Source organism: Trematomus bernacchii, unplaced genomic scaffold, assembly GCF_902827165.1.
Source record: "Trematomus bernacchii unplaced genomic scaffold, fTreBer1.1, whole genome shotgun sequence".
In the NCBI taxonomy this organism is placed as follows: domain Eukaryota; kingdom Metazoa; phylum Chordata; class Actinopteri; order Perciformes; family Nototheniidae; genus Trematomus; species Trematomus bernacchii.
In genome coordinates, this window is record NW_022987698.1 from 7,248,015 (window position 1) to 7,265,478 (window position 17,464).

A 17,464-nucleotide genomic window follows, 5' to 3' on the forward strand; every position below is an offset into this window, starting at 1 on the left:
AGAACTGTTGAGTTTCAGATGAGATGCAAAGTCACTTCCTACAGTCTGCTCGAACGCGCAAATTCAGCAACACATGCAGGCCAGCTGACAAGGACCACAACAATTAACACAAAACTGCACTGATGACTTTCACCGTAAAGTCATCAGTGAAACCCAAAGCAGGCTGGATGCAGTTTGAGGGTTTGCTAAAGATCGCAGATCAGTTTCAGGGATCTCAGCCTGCGACAACAGGAAACGAGAGAAAAAGCGCCACTGACACAACTGAAACCTGCCTCCATGAAGGTAAAGCTGCTTCTCTTCTCTCAACGTTGTTTTCTGTTCTTGCTCTGAATAATAACTTGGAAAACTCTCAGTAGGACTAGTCTACATCACCTGTCCATCGCTTATCTCATGGATCACAAAAAGGTATCAACTTAAAAGGCATAGGCCTACTCTTACTCAAAATACTATGATGCATGTTTTCTATGTGTCAAACTTGTGTATTTTTTAATGAGCTTGTTTGAATTATTACAAATAGATTTTCACATATGTATTCATTAACATGATGTTACCTTAATCTACTTTAAAAGTTTTAATTTAAATTGAATTGGCTTTATCTGTCATTCTGTGTTTATATCTGTGCCTACTTTACTGTTTGTCACTCATTGTAGATGGCCACTTTATATAAACTGTGATATGCAATTCATTTGAACACACTCAGACATTTTGGTATTTTATGATGAATAAATAATTCAATTGAATCATAGCTTAAACTTAAAAAATAAGAAGAAATGTCCCTTTCTGTTAATTGTCACAAGGCAAATATACTCTGAATTTAAAATGTATCTCTCTTGGAGCTGAATTTTTGATAAGTTGTTGACTACTAAATTAATTGCCAACTATTTTAATAATCAATTAATCGGTTTGAGTTCTAGGAAAGAAGTCAAAATTTACTTCTGTTATTATTTTTTCTATTTTTCTTTGAACTGACTATGTTTGAGTTGTGGAGAAAACAGGTAATAAGTACTCAACTAGTAAGTGATTCATTGTATTTATAGAGGTAGGTGATTCCCAGGGAGAAACAGACAGTTACAACACAATTATTCATACAAATGAGAATGCATTTATCGAGAAAATAATCAACAGATTAATCAACAAAGAAATGTATCGTTCATTGCAGCCTTAATCTCTTAACATATCCCTCGTAGATATCACACACGCATATTTTGGGGGTTTGGTGCCTTGCTCAGGGGCACCTCGCCAGTTCCCTATAGGGGAACTAGCACCTTTCCTTTTACCATTTTTGAAACAATGCTTTGAACATTAGGGCGTGTAGACATGCTCTTTGTATTACATTTTAGCACACTTTTTTCAACTATCGATTCCAATTTTTTTAATTTGAATGAAAACAATATTAATTTAAAAGCAAAAATGGAGCAATCTCTAAATTCTGACTTCTGGAGTTTTAGTATTGCACAATAATCCAAAAGGCCTGTCCAACCAAAAGACACATTTTATGAAGAAACATCCTGTTGATTACTTTACTGATAAATAATGTTTGAACAAAACACTCAACGTCATGGAGATTAGGTGTCAAACGTTTTAAGTGTTATCTTTTTAGTTCCTTGTTCTTCTTCCTGTCTAGCTTTGACCCCTCCATGTTCTGTCTGTGATCTGAGGCGATGGAGAGCCCACCCTCCACAGTGAGGCGGAGGGCCTGGATCAACAGCCGCCGGCAGCGCTCCACTCTGGAGCCGGACCCCGAGGGGCCGTTATGTACCCTCCCCTCGGCCTCTGTAGCCGCCGACGACGACGTCTTCTCTGATGGTGAGTCCAAACTGAGCAGGGTGTCATAGCTCTAAACAATTTGTTGATTTAGTTACAGCTAAACTGAGCTCAAGCATGCATATGATCAAGCATTCCAGGGAAGTAGTAGAAGATTGTGTGGGCCCATGTCACTTCTGCTTTTAATACATCAAATATAAGAAATTACCCGGTTGAAAATTGATTCACATAAAAAATGCTTCTTCTTATTTCCTTTCATAGAATATATTCCAAATTAGGTATGCATGTTAAAAAAGACAACTATAAAATAGAGTGAAATAATATGAAGAGTTGCTATTTTATCAGGATTTCCTGTAATGCTAAATGTTGTGATTTCCACAGGATGCTTTACTGGAAAGATCGAGAATTGGCTCCAGAGTTGTGGGTGAGTCATCTCGCTTTACTGTTTTTGTTTTTTTATATTGACATTTTTAGACTCAGGTGAAGGTGTCAGTCATTTGAAACCGGTTGAACCAAAAGTAAAGTAGAAAGTGGAAACTCTCTGAGGTCAGGTGTTCCAGGAAGACGTTGTAGAAAGGTAGCCACAGTATTGTTCTCACCACAATAGACTTAGTTGATGCATTTCTACTGTTCCACTTGGAAAAAAACAATCTTATTTTTAGTTTAAAACCATAATGTCAGAGTGCTCTGAATTGAGATTTATCAGTGTTAAATAACAAAGCCATGACATGATGCAGACAACATTTTAAGGCAATGTTGACCATGATTAAAAAATAATGACTATTGATGCAAACAAGTCCTTGAGTCTGGGTTTCACAAAAATACACAATTTGTGGTTTGGAGTAAGATTATTTTGTAACTAGACAAAAATAACAGTTCCTTATTTTCTGTTATGAAACTGAAGGAAGGATATCAGCCACACACACACATTGTTTCATGTCTCTTATTTCAATCACCAAGAAGGAAGCTGTTTGACACACTTTGTCACATATCTGACAGTGTCTAAAACGTGACTTACGCCAAAATAAGTAAAAGGAGTGGTTTATGCATTCTGAGAAGTCAACATGAAAATGACCAGATCTGTCGGGTGGAGACCATAACGCCGCTCAGCATGTCAACATGTCTGCAAGAGGAAGTTGACAAATGCCGGCCGCCTGTTGCGAGCTGAGCAGGGAGTCGATGTCACTGTGTTCTGTAGCTAGGCTGCTATCACACTCCACATTCCCTCTATGGAAATTCAGTGAATTATTTCACAGAAGAAGCATGCAAATTACACTGCCTGTGTATTCATGCATTATTGTTGGGATTTAAATTACAGGGCAGAGGCCTGCTCAGAGACCACGGATCAGCTGAGTTTTGGTGAGTATGACCTTAAACAAATGAATATCAATGTACCATTTATGGGAAAACATGTGTCCTTTGTTTGCAAATGTCACTAGTAAAAGTTTTATCAGTGATAGTTCAACTATAATTCAGAATTAAATGGCCTCTGATTGTTGTAATATTGTATTATTATAAGCATTTTACCGTTGTAGCTGGTTAACTGGAGATCATTTTATGATTGTATCTACTGTTGGGCAGTTGAAGTTATAAAAGTGATCATGTTTTGTTAATTTTGTAATTATAAAATCTTAATCAATCAGTATGTTGTAATGGAAATGGCCTATCACTATAGTGGAATAAAAAGTATAATATTTCCATTTGAATGCTAGTGACGTTAAAGTATAAAGTTACATTAAATGTAACTATTAAAACCTCAAATTTGTAAAGTACTTAGTAATATAAAACATTACACTATTGTAATATATGAGCAAGATTTCAAAACAGGAATTTGGCCGTTTGTGTAACTAGATGTTATTTTGGTTATTGACTGCTTTTTCTTCTAGACTCTGTGCTGAAAGCCAGGAAATGTGACGATGAACTCAATCTTGGTGCTGATGGTAAGTAGACACACACACACACACGGCGTGCATCATGTTTGTTTGTTTTCTTATAAAGCGTACATGTGTTCTACATATTTATGAAGATGCACAGTCAGATAAATGTCCAGAGTTACGCAGAATTGCTGTAACTCTGCCAAGGAGGATGTTTTTGTTTGAAGGGGAAGTATAGAGTTTTATTTCAGATGTTACCAAACTAAAAAAGAACACACAGTGTACTTACATTAGGAGTGTGCTGCTTTTATGCTTTTAAGTTCAAGATATGTATTGTGGCACAAAACAAATGTGACATGATACCCTATCTACTTAACATTAATATGACTCGGTCCTTTAGTGACTTTCTGGTACAATAACGTTTTTGATTTCTTAAGCAGCCTGTCCACATGATTAGTTACAAAGTGATGAATTGTGTGCTGTGATGTTAACCTAAATGTCAGGGTTAAATTGTGAAACCCTCGATATCAACATATTCCTTTTTAATCAAAATGTGTTTATTTTTTGTTTCAGCGTCTTTGTTAAATGGTGGCGAGATATCATCTAAAGCTTGGTAAGTAGCAGCTGTAGTATCAGGGACAATGAAACGACAAGAAAAGTGGACTGTCGCGCTAATTAATTAGTGAAGATTAGATAATGAGTATCCATGGTGCTTTAATCATTAAACGGACAGAGGTCATTCTGTATTTTTTATTTAATTTTCCTATTTTCTGCACAAGAACAACATAAAGGAGATTATTGTCTAAGATATTTCTCACATTTTAGTTAGTTTTAGATTATGAGCTACACCTCTATAAAACATGTATGTTCAGTTCAACACCCCCACCCTAACAACCGCTGTTTTCTTTCTTATTTTGCATACTGGGTCTGTTTCTATTGAAATGATCAAGAGGTGTGAATGAGAATGCTCTCATGCTCCATTGTATGGACTCTTTTTTTCAGTTTTGAAATATTATTTGAGACACGTTTGTGATACTGGGCTATAAAGATCTATTAAAATCTGACTATCTTTACTAAATAAACACTAGGTTAATAGACTTTTTTTTTAAACTTGTCCTCAATCTGCACTGACCATGAAGCCTCGCACAGCATCCTTCTTCCAAACCAGGTCCCGGCAGACTCACCAGGTCAGTGGAACATTTCTACCTCAATATAAACATATCAGAATATTAAGATATTATTAAGATTAATACTAGATGTCTTCTTCCAGAGCTCATAGGCAGGTCATATGAATTATAACATTACCCATGTCTTGTCCACAGTACCCCTCGTAAGGAACAATGTCTGCCGAAACTAAACTTGGGCCACAGCATGGCCTCCAGCTGCCTCTCCTCCTCATCGAGGTGAGACTTCTGAGGACCAATAACTCAGCACTTTGCTTTTGAATGGCTTAGTGAAGCTTTACAAATATATTTTACTCCTTAACGTCAATCTTTTTCATGCCTGTTTACACTTGAATATCACATTTACATATCATATTTATTCTATGTAATTTGATACTTTTCATTTATTGTTTTCATTTGTATTTAACGGCCCCATTTTAAAACATTTTCTAAAGCACTTTGTTACTCTCAATGAGAATTACACATGCACATACACAAATTTGCCTCAAAAGGCTTTACAAAATCCTTTTTACTGGGATATAACTTTATTTATCCTTTTTCCTCACATGCGCTCTAGTATCTCAGAGGTACTGCAGCTGTGTGCCGAGGATGCGGAGGAGACGCTGTACGAGCTGGGTTTTGGCTGTGACGAGCCTCAGGTCACTGTCCGCATCCCTCCTCGCTTCTTAAACTTTCCTTCTCCGTCTCGGGGCATCAACTTCCGGGTTTTCCTGGACTCTCAGATACGGCGGATACGAGAGGAAGACCCAAGCCTCTCTCTTGCTAGTAAGACCATTGAGTTATTAAATCACTGCTGTTGGTTATCTCTGTCACTCGATTGTATATTTGTGTTTGGCATGTGATAAGGTGAAGAAAGTCGTGGCAAATGACATCCATATAACTTGTTTTAATTTGCATTTTATTCCTACTACAGGTCGTTTCAGACAAGTGCAAGTCCTCACAGCAATGGCCAACGCTTTCTACTCCCTCTACTCTCACGTGTCCCGCACTCCTCTACAGAAACTGGCCACACCAGAGTTCACCTTCTCCTCGTCTCCTGTGGAGAAGATCGAGCGCTTCAGAGGCAGCATCCGCAGCGAGGTGCGCTCTCCGGTGGAGCGGCTGAAGGACACCGTCTCCAAGATGTGTCTCTACACAGGCTCTCCTCGAGGGTCAGACTCCACCTCTCCACAGCCCTCACCCAGGAAAAGGGCCAGCCTCCCTGATGTTGTGGATATAGTCCTGGAGAAACACAAGAGTGGGGCTACAAAGAAACTGGATTTGGGAGATTATGATAGGAGCAACTTGGATGTCAGGCTGTTTATGGATGGGGATACATCCTGTGACAGTGGGAAAGATGCGCAAACACAGCAGAGCATGGAGGATGAAGACATTCTTCAAAATGGAAATACAACCTGTCATAAGATGCAGGGCTGCAAACAAACAGATAATGTTGATGCAGATGAAAACAGTGTCAGAGCAGCAGACCTTGACAGCAGGACTCACAGTGTAACATCTCTAGCGTCATCAGTATCAGGAGAAACTGTGATAGAAACTGAGCTGGACTCATGTGCATCTCAAAGAGAGACTGGCACTGCTGATCTGAAACCAGTTGCCAAGTTGACGTACGATCTAATCTGCCCGCAGATAGTTGAGAGTGTACACCAGGCGCCTTTCTGCTGTCAACAGACAATTATTCCAAAAACAAACACTTGTATCTCCTCTGAGAAAGTAAGCATAGATGGATCTCATGAACCTGATATACAAATCTCTATCCCTGAGCCTGACACCAGACAGACTCATGCACCTGGATCGCTTCCTGTCCTGGCCCCCTACGGAGACCCCACCCAGTGCTGCATCACTGTGACGGGCTGGGAGGGGGGCGGCGTCTCTCCTCATTCCTCAAATGCAACAGATGCCGGTCATGCTTCTACTGTAATGCCTCTGCAGAAATGTGAGGAGTCATTTATCAAGGGGAGAAGCCGGCACCTGAATCCACTGACTCGTCACATCCGGGGGCACGACTCCAACCCCCTGCAACAGGTCAACTCCTTCGAGCTGGAGGAGGTACTGTCTCTTGAATAGAATATTTATTATTTTCAGAAAATTAAGTATTAAAAAGAAAAGTTACAACATTTCTTCAGATTAAAGGTCACCTATTGTGCAAAATCCACTTTTTCATGTCTTGTATACATAAACATGTGTCCCCTCTGTGGAAAGAGGTTCTGAAAGTTTCAGGAAAAAAGATTCTCTCACTTTTTGTCCTGATCCATTTATATAAAAACCTGTCTGAAAATGAGCTGATCAGATTTTGGCCACTTTATGATGTCATAACGTTTTTTTGGCTTGTGTAACCATTAGCCAATCAGCAACCAAGGTAACCCCCCCCCCCCCAACACAGTGTCACCTGAATCTCCTCCTAGAGCACCATTGTGTTCTTTTTAACCAAATATCTCTCAGAGGGGCGTGGGGAGTGGCTCCTTATTTTCATCTAAAGTAACAGACAGAGAATCAGCACTTTTGAAACAGGGCTGAAACAGAGGGGTTTATGGGATGCTGCAATGCATGATCTGTTTGGTATTTCAAGCCAAACACTTCAGAGACATATTTTGTATATAACAGAACTATAATATATTGATGAAAAACAGTATAATAGGGGACCTTTAAGTGTTTGTTGTATTTAAATTAGTTGTATTTATCAGAACATATGACAATTGCCATGGTCACTCAACTTTGCAACTGCATTGAATTATATCAAGCTAAAGGACATCATGTTTTAATCAGACAGATGAACTGTTTGTAAGATTATGAATGAAAAAATGAACACTGTTACAATACACAATATTGTTTTAGTGACATTGGATTAGTTATTGTACCACCATCAGACATTGTGATGTGGATAATAAAAGACATTGTTCAGCCCTAATAGTGTGTTTCATGGTATACATTCAGGAAATAATATTAACTGTATGCCTGTTGACTCTACAGGTGCATAGTGCAGGAGAGGAAGATTTTGTTGAATCTGAAACGACGACAACAACCCCCCTGTCGTCTAAAGGTATATTTATAATTATTTTGTGTGAATGGAATGTTTTTTTATACAAGCACAGGTCATAGGTAGGTCATTTATTAAACAGGAACAGGGAAACTAGATTTATCGGCATGAAGTCTGGCAACATTTTTTGTTGCTCAAGTTTTTTCACGGAAATGGACTAACAGGTAAAACATTTCAACATGGTAGTCATAAGAAGTGGTGTGTGGCAATTGTTGAACCCCATCCACAACTAAAACGGTTTTAATCATACACAGTTCAAACATTTCTAAACAGTAGATAAAGGAGTTAACACCAGATTTGTGGCAGAAAAATATTTCTTTGTGTAAACATACTGCTAAACTTCAATATTGTCACTGTAGATCTTTTAACGAGGTCCAACATGATGTGAGGAAACGAATAGCTTTCACAAGTCTATTGAAAAAGGACTTAAAATTCTAAGGAGCAAAAGCTGAGCTTGTGACACTTTGAACTTTGTCTCATTAGATATATTGTTTTGGGTCCTTACATTTGAGGGAATTGGGCATGTAAAGTCCTTATAAAGTCATGATATAGATAGTAAAATAAGATGTGAGAGCAATGAAAGCATGTGTGTATACATGTCGATGTGCAGGTGTTTTTGTCCCCTGGAACATACCGTTTGTGTGTGTGGATTCAGGTCAGACTGCAGCTGTTTTTGTGCAGTGGTTCACTGCATGGAGTTGTTGCCTGACTGTGTTTGTGTCCCTCCTCGTGTAGGTGAGATGGTCCGGGGCGACAGCATGCAGTCAGACAGCAGCGGCTATGCAGATGAAGAAGTTAGCCCCTCATCAAACACACATAACAGATGACGGAAAAAACTGAATTTCATCGAAACAAAGTTAAAATATTTTTTTTCTCACCTGTCGACTATTTCCTGCACCAAATGTTGTTTCTAAACAGAGGCTTAAGATGTGATGATTCTGGAAAAAACATAGTTACGTGAGAGAATCTTTTTCACAATAAGATTTCCGGACATGCAAATCATTAAGTTTCTCCCCAGTGCTCATACAGACTGTAAATAAGTAACAATAAAACGATTGTAGTTCAAAGGGTTTGATGAAATTCATTAATTGAATTAGGAATGGCAGCATGTTGAAGTTGTAAGAGCAACAGTTGGCAGTAAAATGTACAAAATGTTTTATTGGAAATAAGTCAATTTCACATGGATCTCACATTATATTTCATCGTTTAGCTAAAACTGGGCAACCTTTTCTTCTACAACAACAAAGAAGTTCTTCTCAAATGTAATGAGGTCAGTATAGACTTCAATGATGTGAGTACTAAAACTCACACAAAAACCGCACAAGTTCCTTATTTGAATGATCAGAAAACAAGATGCAGATCTGCCTTTTTTTCAGAGAATGAGGTTCACATGAACTGCACCGGTGGGAGGAGTAAGGAAACTGTGCAAAGGTCATTATCTTGTCAAGTAGTGCAAACTGTTCACTATACTCAATACTCATTCCAGCCGAGTGCAAGGCAGTATATCAAAACAAATACAGCAAGGTGCATGGTAATGAATCCTTTTACTAGACACAGCATGTAGTTGGAGAAGAATATTTCCAAATTCCACCATGATCAACTTTCCAATATCACAGGATTCATATTCCCATTGACAAAAAAAACTAAATCACAGTGGGTTTAAATGATAAATGAAACAGTGCCAGGCATGATGAGCAAAGACACATTTAAACTTAACAGAACAAAAATATTATAGCTTGTTTGACTGGTCTATGATATTGAAAATGACAAGCTTTGTCAGAGGACTTTGTACTTTGTAAGACAAGCAAAAGACTGTTTTAAAGAAGAGTCTTAAAGCTGAGGTAATTACACTTTACAAAACTGTTTGCACATCCAGGAGTAAATGGGACCAATGAGTAGATTGTGACGTAATTTCAATGTTGTAGAGAGATTTTTTAAAGTTTTCCTCACAATTAAAAGACACATTACTTTCTCTATTCCTGCTCCGGACCTAATAAATATGAGCCTTACTTTTTTAAGTTTAACTTTTCTTCCATCAATATGTTTCAGTCATACTGATCTTTCTCACCATTTCTATTTTAGGAACATGACTAGAAAGGTTTATTTGCCAAATTCAGTTGTTAAACAGAGATACTATGATACGTTTTCAATTTTCTAATCTTTAAGGCCCAACACGAGGAGCATCCAACTGTATTTTTAGAGCTGGATTGAATATACAACAAAGGCCACATCATCTCATTAAGTTCATCTGAAAACAGGGCTGCCTTCAAAATTATTATCCCCTGATATTTTAGAGTCCTTTTCTCTCCATGTTTCCATGTTCTCTTCCATTCACCAACCAATGATTGTGGTTTTAACGCAGCACCAGTATTTGGTCATTCCATCACCCAGTTTCAACTCCATTTGCATTGTTTGTGAAATCAGAATATATCTGCAGGTATTAAGGAACTTGTATGTATGTATGCAACAGGTGTCACTTTAGATAAAGACTTTTTAGACTTGAGCTTTTTAGGGAAATAGAGTGCCGAGTATGGATGCTGGGCAAACCAAAGAAAATACCAAAAAAGCATTAAAATTAAAATAATTTCTGACAGATATGCAAAATGTCAAAGAGAGAGGTATGAGTTTTTGGGCAGCTATATCTTCATTGGCAACGATGAGAAATCCACGTGACCAAAAAATGTCCTTGGGGTTAATTTGGGGACAGAAAAAAGTATCTTATATAATCCACAATTGAGGTAATTCACGTTATTTGAACTCATCACAAAAGTGCCGTCGTGTGGTGATGAGTTCGAGTCTGTGAGGAGGAAGACGACATCACTTTCCCCCGGCCATAATTTTGAGGTACTGCAGTGCATTGTGGGCTGCATTGGCTCGGGCTGCATCTATGCTCTGAGCGAAGCCATGGCACACTGTGATTGGCTGAGTGGAAAGCTCCACTAGACACTGGCACAGGCCGCTCAGACTGCGCTCTTCTGAAACAAAAACGCAAATAAAAAGGAGGTTAAGTCAAGTATTTTTAAAAGATACATTTTCTAAAACAAGATTTTGAATCAGATATTTTTACAACGTCAATGCTGCTTTAGGTTAAAAGACAGAATTTCTCGTCAAAGGTGATGCTCCACATCTGATAAGAACACTAGGGCTGCACTACAGTATATTTCAGTTGCATTTCATTGAGATATATTCAGTTCTTCATTATAAGTGTGATTAGGTATTTCAGTTACAACCCTTAGTTACTAAATATGTCACTGACCAAATGTATAACGTAATAATAACAAAACCCAGAAACTAGCTTTACTTTAGATAGGGTCTCATACTTTTTGTATTTGATCATCACATACTCTGAAATCAAGTATTCAACTACAACTACTGATTTTTTCCCCCCATCAGCTTAACATTCTTGTCCTTCTGTGAAGCGCTGTACACAGATGAAAATGTCTCACCGGTAAAAACTGTGACAACATGCAGCTGAGGGTTACTTCCTCTATATCTGATGGCAGTAATAGTAACCACACAGGATCACTATGTTCCCATAATGCTCGGCAAGTCTTAGTTTGTGCAGATGGTGTTATCATATGCAGTTAGCTCAACAAATTCATTATGTTTATGCTCCTTACTAAAATGCAACTTTAAATGCATACACACAACTACCCGGTGAATAGACTCCACATTTTTTTTTATAACCTTTCAGTGTTAAACTTATTGTAGTCTTCCACTTTAGTCACACTGTGGTGCTTGGAAGAATGTATAATGATCCACTGCTTGGGAACTCACCTAGATCCAGGTAGCTGATGTCGAAGCACTGCTCCAGAGACAGGTCGTTGAGCAGAGAGCAGAAGTTGGAGTCAGTGGGCATGCCCAGAGGGTGGCTGCGGAGCTGGAGGATCTTCTCTCCAGCAGAGTTACGCAGAGAGTCCCACGTGCAGCCGAAGCCTTTACTTTTGCCCGTATCAGCTTTGCTCCCCATGTGCTGTGTGTGCAGGTGGAAGTTCATAGTAGTTAATAAACACTATTAAGATGTATGAGCAGTAAGGAAAAGGGGGGATGGGATGCATGTCTTACTGTGTTCTGCGTCACAATGAAAGATTCATAACTGTAAATTGAAGACATTGGTAAGCACAAATACAATATTAACATGTTATGCAAGGGATCCTGTGGATTCTTTCCTGCAAAGGTTTTCACAAACTTTGACAAATGGGGCACGGAGAAAGTTTATTTCTCACCATGTTGAACGTGTCCTCTTCGACCTCAACTTCGTTGGTGGTCCTCAGGTCGACCGGGACATCGTGTATACGCGATAACATCTTAGCCGCTGCGTTTCTCTTTGCGAGCTTCTTGGAGGTTCCACTTCCTATAAAAGGAACAGGAGATTGATTAATGTTGAGTAATCTATTACAGGCAGCTGTAGGCTGTGCCAATGCCTGGTAACGCTCTTGTAATGCATGTGTTGCAAGTAAAGGTCAATGAAGGTCAGTAGTTACTCTACCACCCTGTAAAAGGCTGCACGTTTGCTTTTCTTTAATTTCAATTTCAGTTCTCTGTCAGTTCACTCACAAGTGCTTAAATAAATGTTTCATCATTGAGGATGTCCACACTGACTCAGGGTTTGCATTGCATGTTAACAACAATGTTTATATTGCTGAAAGTTGATTTAATCTAAGAGGCAGAGCCTTTTAACATACACAGAACAATCTCAAACAATGACACATTGTGCATATTACCGATTTCCACAAATCTCTCGACTCTGCAGGTCATGGTGAACTCCTTGCGGTGTGCTGGACCAGACTCCTGGGTGACGGTGTACTCTGGCAAACGCCATCCTTTCTGCACCACCAATTCCTGGCAGAGATGTAAACTCGTACATTACTCATGAAAACAAAAAGGCATGCAACTATATCGGAAGTTTTTCACAATTGAAAACCTTAAACTACAGGAGTTATCCGTGTGTATTCACCTGCAGAGCTCCAACAGGGTTACACTCAGACTGCTGAGAAGTGCTTGATGTCTTCATCTCTGCCTGAGGGCTGTTCAGAAGATAAGGGAAGTCACGAAACCACACAGACATCTATCTTAAATTCACTCAATTCTTAGAACACTGAGATGTTTTATCAGCTGATGTTAACATTCAAAGATTCAAAGGTTTTATTGTCATATGCACATAAGCTACAGTGTAGAAATGGCAATGAAAATCTTATGACCCGAGCTCCTCCAACGATGCAACATATATAATAAAATACAAAATAACAAATAAAATAAAACATAGTGCAAGAAGTCTATATACATGTAAATTGAATATGTTATATACAAGAACAGAATGTGAAATTAAATATTGTACATTAAGACAAAATTAAATACGGTTTATTGCGGTGATAACTATTTAGATAAATAAGTAGATGACAAACAGATGAATGTTTATCGAGGCATTTAACAGAGCTCAGGTGTTTAGCAGTCTTATGGCCTGTGGGATAAAACTGTCTGGTGGTTTTACTCCGTATCTATGTATAATTTTAACTAAAAAGTAAGTGCAAAGAAATAAACAACTTGAAAAGAAACTGACCTCTCTACATCCGTGGACACTTTTACTCCAATAAACCCTTCTTCTCCAACACCCAGTCCGACGGGATTTCCGAGACTTGCCTTGAGCATCTTCAGAGCAGCCTCGGCTGCTTTGTGCTTGGCTGCCTTCTTGCTGGGCCCTTGGCCGGTGCAGCTGATCTCTCCGACGGAGACGCGGAACGTGAAGTTGGGCTGGTGGGCCTGTCCCTCAGCCTTCAGCAGGTCATACACTGGGGTCTTGCCTATCTGCGTTCCATACTCCTGCAGCAGACTGATGGGCGTCTTTCCGGGACTCACAGCCAGCATTTGCTCAATACTTAACAAAAGAAAAAGCCAGCATTAGATGGACTGTTAAGCAACTGTTGATTCAATTTGGAAAGGGCGTTAGAAAATGGTGTCGATCATACCTTTCAAGAAACGCTTATTAGCATGCATTGTATAATTCAGAAATGTCCTGATGATTTCACATTCATTTAGTTGAGTGCTGTCATTTTTGCACTTAGGCTAGTCTAACTGAAGATTAACTCACCCAAATTACAAAAGGCTTTCAGGTATCCAAGCTAATATAAAACAATTCCTTTTCAAAATACATTGACGTTGCAGTAATGCCAGAAACAATGTCCAGCTTACACAAATTGATTCAACTTACTGAATGTAACCATTACCTCAAATTGTGGCAATGGATATCTCAGCATCGCAACTGTAAATCTAAAGTCAATAAAATAAAAAACAACAACATCATGACTACATATAATGACGACCGGTTTTAGGTGAGGTTACACAAATATTTCAAGTTTGTCCGGTCAGCTCCAACATGGTTGCAAGTACACTCAATAACCAGTTTATTAGATACACCTACTGTAGCTAAAACTCATGCAGTCTAACACAACAGTACTTTAATACTACCTTCGTTCAGTTTGGGTGAGCTTGAGCTCATTTTGTTTGATGCAGGATGTGGTTTGTCAGAATTGTGTTGTGTTATATTCACAGGTGATGTTTTACTTTTATAAAGGAGGGCAGGCTAAATAAGTGCTAAGGAAGTTGCTGTAACTTGGGACTAATAGCATGGTCTCTAGATACAACAAGCAAATATGTATTACATAAATGAGTAGAGATTTAATTAATGACCAAAAAGGGTCACGTATGTTTTGATAGGAGATGCACCATCAATGACAGTAAACTCAGGGGGGCAACAGGATCTATTTCAATCACACATTTGGCACCTTATTTTGTAGCTAGCGGAGTATAATCCATTTTAACGAAATGTCGATGTGTTTTCAGAATTTAAAACAGTAGCGTTGTTGTGGCAGACACTCAGAAAATATGTCAATAAAAGTGTCTATGTATCAGACTGCCCCCCGCTAGCCACAGTGCTATGCTAGCTTAGCTGCACACCTGGAGCACCCGGAGTTTGTCTTCCAGCTGTCCGGTGCTGTCTCGTCGTTCATTCCCTATTTCACGCAGACCGGTACCGGATGGTTAATCCCCCCCACCAAAACAGACACTCGGTTTCATTAGACGGTATGCTCCCCAACAGAGACATGTGAAGAGCAGACCCCTCCACTCCTCCGACAGATAGCAGCGGAGCACAGTTATGACGTGTGACACAAAACTCGATTTCTCATTGGTCCGTGGGCGCTTTGGGTTGGTTCGTTTTGCACACCGGAAAACACCGACATGGTTGTAGTTTTTCAGTTTGCGAGGCTAAAGTTAAATATAACCTCGTTTCATCCGCTTTCATCACAACAGAAACAGGTGAATAGTCACTTGCACTTCACAAACGGGAAAATGTAGTTTGCAGTTGCAGGACAAAGTATAAACATTACATCAAAAGTAGAATTCGTCCATTCCAAATTGTGCAAAAAGTACAACCAAGTTATAATCATGGATGTTCTCTGATAAATCCATGGTCCTAGCTTGCACGCACCTTGCTAAATTCAGTTAAATTAGCTTCACTAATGTAAAGTCATTACCAAGGGAAAAATGCTTCCCTTCACGGTTTTATTAACGTCAGTGCAAGAACTACCAATGAGAAAACAAAATGAACGTACTTTGTGAGTGTAACGGATGTTTTTTTCGCAGCTAACGTTAGCTAGCCACCAGATTAGCATCTTCAAACTGCTGCTCTCAAGACAACTGCGTTGGAAGCTAAAGTACCAGAAGTATTCAAGTAAGTGCCAGTACCAACTGTACCTGTATACATGTTAGTTGTTTTCTGCATCGTTTTTGTTCTGCGTGTCAGCAAGTCATCATCCTATAATTTAATAATGGTTTCTGCTTGGATGGCCAGTTGAGCCGAACGGTAAATTAAAGGCTACAGCGATGAAGATTTGTTTGGGTCCACAACTTTCTGCATGCTGCTGGCTCTCGGTGCAGTAACTTGTTATAACTGATAGTCACCATAAGAGGGCGCCAGTCAGTCACTGGTCTGCACATCCGACAAGCTTCTCTATCGGGGCTTCGTCAGTACTTTGGGACGCCTTTTTTGAGTATAGTTTTTTTATTAAAAAATGATACCCACAATAAATCTAAATATTCCAACTTCTGTTTGAATGTAATCATAAAGATCTTCTAAATACACCATTGGGACAGCTACTTCCCAATAGAAAGTAAAGTACTACCCTATAAATGATGTTTTTGTATATATTAAGCTTATCACTATCTAATTTAATGCCTTGTGTTTAAATAGACCATAACATATTGTTAGTAAATATCTATGTCTGAATACTTAATTGTTTTGTTAAATATTTGTTCTTGTTGTGGGACCGCACTTTGTACTAATTCGGTAGAATTCCCCATATAGCCTGCACGGCACGACCACACTTTCCACTTTAGTGTCTGTGTTGTGTGTGGAGGAGTTGGAATGTTGCATTTATTTAAATATAAATAGAAAACGTTTAAGGACCGTCAACTTACATTTTGGTGGTTTCCTTGCTTATTTTGGATCCCTTTGCTTTGGTGAATATTCCCAGAGCTGTCGTGCAGACCCCTTTGGACCTGAGGTTCAGAACCTCCTGCCCCAACTATAGCAAACTTCCATAAAATATTTCAGTATTTTCCACCTTTCCATCTTTTCCTTTATTTCTGTGGCTTGAAAATTAATCCCATGATGGTTTGCTCGTAAACCCCTGCTGGCCACCATTGAAATAGAGCTTGGGGTTCTGATGGCTTCATTCACTGGCATCAGCGTTTCAGTGTGGATAAGCACATTTTGCCAAGTGTAACACAAAGTGAACTGGCCATAACAATCAGTGAAGTCAGCTCCGATTTAAACTCCCTGACCTTCAATCAAAGCCCCATGATTCATGTGTGACCAGTGTAACCCCTCATGCTCATTTTTCATACTTTCAGTGTTCATTCTCCTTGATTGCTGGGCCTTTGATTTGTCAATTAAACGGCCAAATATATTGACCTATAATGTGATATCTAAGTGTTTTTATTGAGCTTGTGGTTGAATGAGATCAGAAATGAATACCATCTTAGCAGCTAATGTACATCCAAAATGTATTCACACATTGACACACACATCCACAAACACACTTTTCTTTTCCTTGTCTTGGCCTGGCACATTAGTATGTGTGGTTCTTTAGTTGCCAAAATCATCAGTAAATATCTTCAAGCATGGAGCTGTATGAATGCTCTTTTTCCCTCCTTCCACAATATGATGTGTTTCCTTTTTTGTGTGTGTTTTGATCCCTCTCTTGCGGCCAAGCTGTGCTGTGGTGAGGCGCGGGTTCGAGTGGCGCTCCTGTGTTATTTTTGGCAGCAGCAGTGGTTGGTGGCTGTTGAGGAGAGAGGAGACAGGAGGGGGATAGCATAAAGCCCAAAAACCGAGGCTGTTTAAAGAATTTCTGTCTGAAGAAATTGCTTTGTAATGATCAGAAACTCATTATGGATGTGTGCACCCATACACAAATAGAGAGAGACTGGCATGCACATTTATTCATTTAGCACTTCACAAACACCTCATATACATGTTCTCATTCGTAGACCACACACTCAGAGTTGCTAAATTGCTTTACATGTGAAATGCTTAGTTTAATATAGAC

General features: G+C 39.1%; 2 protein-coding genes across 11 annotated transcripts; one reads left to right on the plus strand and one right to left on the minus strand.

Annotated features, from left to right (window-relative positions):
* The first annotated feature begins 62 nt into the window (after positions 1 to 62).
* On the plus strand, positions 63 to 9,499 carry tespa1 (thymocyte expressed, positive selection associated 1). 5 transcript variants are annotated; one of them, XM_034138722.1, is made up of 13 exons: positions 63 to 282; positions 354 to 405; positions 1,625 to 1,806; positions 2,146 to 2,188; positions 3,083 to 3,123; positions 3,651 to 3,704; positions 4,212 to 4,251; positions 4,778 to 4,825; positions 4,961 to 5,041; positions 5,379 to 5,587; positions 5,736 to 6,868; positions 7,790 to 7,859; positions 8,592 to 9,499. In XM_034138722.1, exons 3-13 carry the CDS (start codon positions 1,662 to 1,664, stop codon positions 8,681 to 8,683), a joined length of 1,956 nt encoding a protein of 651 aa, XP_033994613.1. In that variant the 5' UTR covers positions 63 to 282; positions 354 to 405; positions 1,625 to 1,661; the 3' UTR covers positions 8,684 to 9,499. The 5 variants fall into 5 exon arrangements, with proteins under 5 accessions (XP_033994613.1, XP_033994615.1, XP_033994614.1 ...); XM_034138724.1 differs by having other exon boundaries at positions 357 to 405; XM_034138723.1 differs by having other exon boundaries at positions 354 to 1,806.
* On the minus strand, positions 8,997 to 15,772 carry tarbp2 (TAR (HIV) RNA binding protein 2). 6 transcript variants are annotated; one of them, XM_034138736.1, is made up of 8 exons: positions 15,609 to 15,770; positions 14,081 to 14,123; positions 13,417 to 13,731; positions 12,814 to 12,883; positions 12,581 to 12,698; positions 12,083 to 12,210; positions 11,634 to 11,829; positions 8,997 to 10,831 (listed from the first exon to the last, which is right to left on the minus strand). In XM_034138736.1, exons 3-8 carry the CDS (start codon positions 13,719 to 13,721, stop codon positions 10,674 to 10,676), a joined length of 975 nt encoding a protein of 324 aa, XP_033994627.1. In that variant the 5' UTR covers positions 13,722 to 13,731; positions 14,081 to 14,123; positions 15,609 to 15,770; the 3' UTR covers positions 8,997 to 10,673. The 6 variants fall into 6 exon arrangements, with proteins under 6 accessions (XP_033994627.1, XP_033994628.1, XP_033994625.1 ...); XM_034138737.1 differs by lacking the exon at positions 15,609 to 15,770 and adding an exon at positions 14,811 to 15,116 and having other exon boundaries at positions 14,065 to 14,123; XM_034138734.1 differs by lacking the exon at positions 15,609 to 15,770 and adding an exon at positions 14,811 to 15,115.
* Between the last annotated feature and the right edge of the window lie 1,692 nt (positions 15,773 to 17,464).